Source organism: Lagopus muta, chromosome 4 (genome assembly GCF_023343835.1).
Source record: "Lagopus muta isolate bLagMut1 chromosome 4, bLagMut1 primary, whole genome shotgun sequence".
Classification (NCBI taxonomy): domain Eukaryota; kingdom Metazoa; phylum Chordata; class Aves; order Galliformes; family Phasianidae; genus Lagopus; species Lagopus muta.
The window spans coordinates 61,548,956-61,550,699 of NC_064436.1; the positions used below are offsets into that span (position 1 = coordinate 61,548,956).

At 67.4% G+C, this 1,744-nt stretch overlaps 1 protein-coding gene across 1 annotated transcript; it reads right to left on the minus strand.

The window, feature by feature from the left end:
* Positions 1-252: 252 nt before the first annotated feature.
* LOC125692770 (homeobox protein HMX2-like) lies at positions 253-1,495 on the minus strand. The gene is made up of 2 exons (XM_048943713.1): positions 1,285-1,495; positions 253-818 (listed from the first exon to the last, which is right to left on the minus strand). Exons 1-2 carry the CDS (start codon positions 1,493-1,495, stop codon positions 253-255), a joined length of 777 nt encoding a protein of 258 aa, XP_048799670.1.
* Between the last annotated feature and the right edge of the window lie 249 nt (positions 1,496-1,744).

Consider the following 1,744-nt stretch of genomic DNA (forward strand, 5'->3'; position numbering starts at 1 on the left):
TCTTTCCTAAACCGTGGCCACGGAGGGAAGGGAGACACAGCGCATCCCGGTTTCTTTGGCAGCTCCGTTCTCCGTCTCGAGCAGAGGGCAGCGCTCGTTGAAGCTCTGACACCGCGGCACACGGCCGCGTGTGAGGGACCCCGGGCCTGGGAGCGACTGCCGCGGGTCGGGGCGAAAGCGGACGGTGACACTGCGGGGCCACAGGGAACATCGGCCCCCGGCAACAGGCAGGGCGGGGGCCGGGGGGAGAGGCTATACATCCCCCTCCAGCAGGCTGAAGTGCTTAACCGGGCCGGGAAGGCAGAGGTAGGGGATGGCGCTGCCCGGGTAGAACAGAGGGAAGGGGAGCGGCAGCAGGCAGCGGCTGAGCAGAGCGCTGTCCTTGTATAGGGCCGGGAAGGAGAAAGAGGCGGTGGGAGGCGGCGGGGGCTCCCCTGGGGGCTCTGCTTGGCCCGGACCCTCGGGCTCGGCCGACAGCTGTCTCTTGAGCTTGTTGCGGCGGTTCTGGAACCAGATCTTCACCTGCGTCTCGGTGAGGTGCAGCGCGGCGGCCAGGCCAGCTCGTTCGGCGCTGCTCAGGTAGCGCTTCACATCGAAGGTGGACTCCAGCTGGAAGACCTGGCTCTTGGAGAAGATGGTCCGCGTCTTCTTCTTGCCTCCCGCCGCTGAACATCTGCCGCTCTCCCTGCTGCAGCCCCCAGAATCCCGCGGCGACGGCTGCCGGCATCCGCGGAACCTTTCCGTGGAGAGCGGTGAAACCGCGCCTTCAGCCTCGGCATCCGCACGGCGCGGCCCTTCCGCCCGCAGCCGCTCGCTGCCTGCAATGGCAAAACACAGCGTCAGCCCCCCACCCCGCCGCCGTCGCCCCGCATGCACGCACCCGCGGCCGGGGAGAGGGGCCGAGGCCGGGGACTGCCCACCGCCCTCCACCTTCAGCCTCCGTGGGGAGAACTCGTAGGGAGGAGGGAGAGGATCTCGCAGTAAGCATCTAAAGGATATCTCTCTGCCGCTGTGAATCGGAGTGGGAGGGGGCTCCCGGACACGAGAAAAACGAGGCCGGGAGGGACCTCTAAAAGCAGGTGGTTTCGAGAGGGATTCATGTCCTCCCACGGAGCCTCTCTTCCTCAAACTGCTGCGGGGAATGGAGCCCGCGGGTGTGGGTGTGCGTGTGCCCGCCCCACCCGAGCCTCCCGGGCGCGGTCCCGTTTGGAGGCCCGCGGCTAAGCCTCTGTCCTGGGTGGGTGTCTGGCTGCGACCGGACTTGCGGTTCTGCCTGCTTAGTACCCGAGTCGCTGGAGCCTTTACTGGGGTGGTCCTCCGCAGGCCCCTCTTCTTCCTCCTCTCCCTCTTCGTCCTCCGGCAGCACGCAGCGGGACCTACCCTGCTCCCGGCCCTGGCAGAGAGGACCGGGCTGCAGGATGCTGTCGATGCTGAAGGCCGACGTTGGGGCTAGGAGAGGCTGTGGGGCTCCGCGGCCGCCCCCGAGCTGCACCATGGCGCACCGAGCCCAGGCGCAGGAGTGGCGGCTGAGGGAAGGCGGCAGCCGGGGCGGAGGGAGGGCTGGGGACAGGGGGAGGAAGAGGAGGGGTCGGGGAGGAGGAGGGAGGGGATGGAGCTAGAAGGAGCCAAAGGGCTCTGGGCTTAGGGAACGGTGCAGGAGGAGAGGGAAAGGAAAGGCCGTGAGGAATCGCTGAGAGGAGGGAGCAGGAGGGAAGCAGAGAGGGAAAGATTTGGGATTTTTTCT

What these genes read in the sequence shown, in the direction of transcription:
- LOC125692770 (XM_048943713.1), bottom strand. Translation starts at nt 1,495, where the DNA reads ATGGTGCAGCTCGGGGGCGGCCGCGGAGCCCCACAGCCTCTCCTAGCC. An exon ending in TAAAGGCTCCAGCGACTCGG is followed by an intron (nt 819 to 1,284) that starts GTACTAAGCAGG and finishes TTGCCATTGCAG; the next exon opens with GCAGCGAGCGGCTGCGGGCG.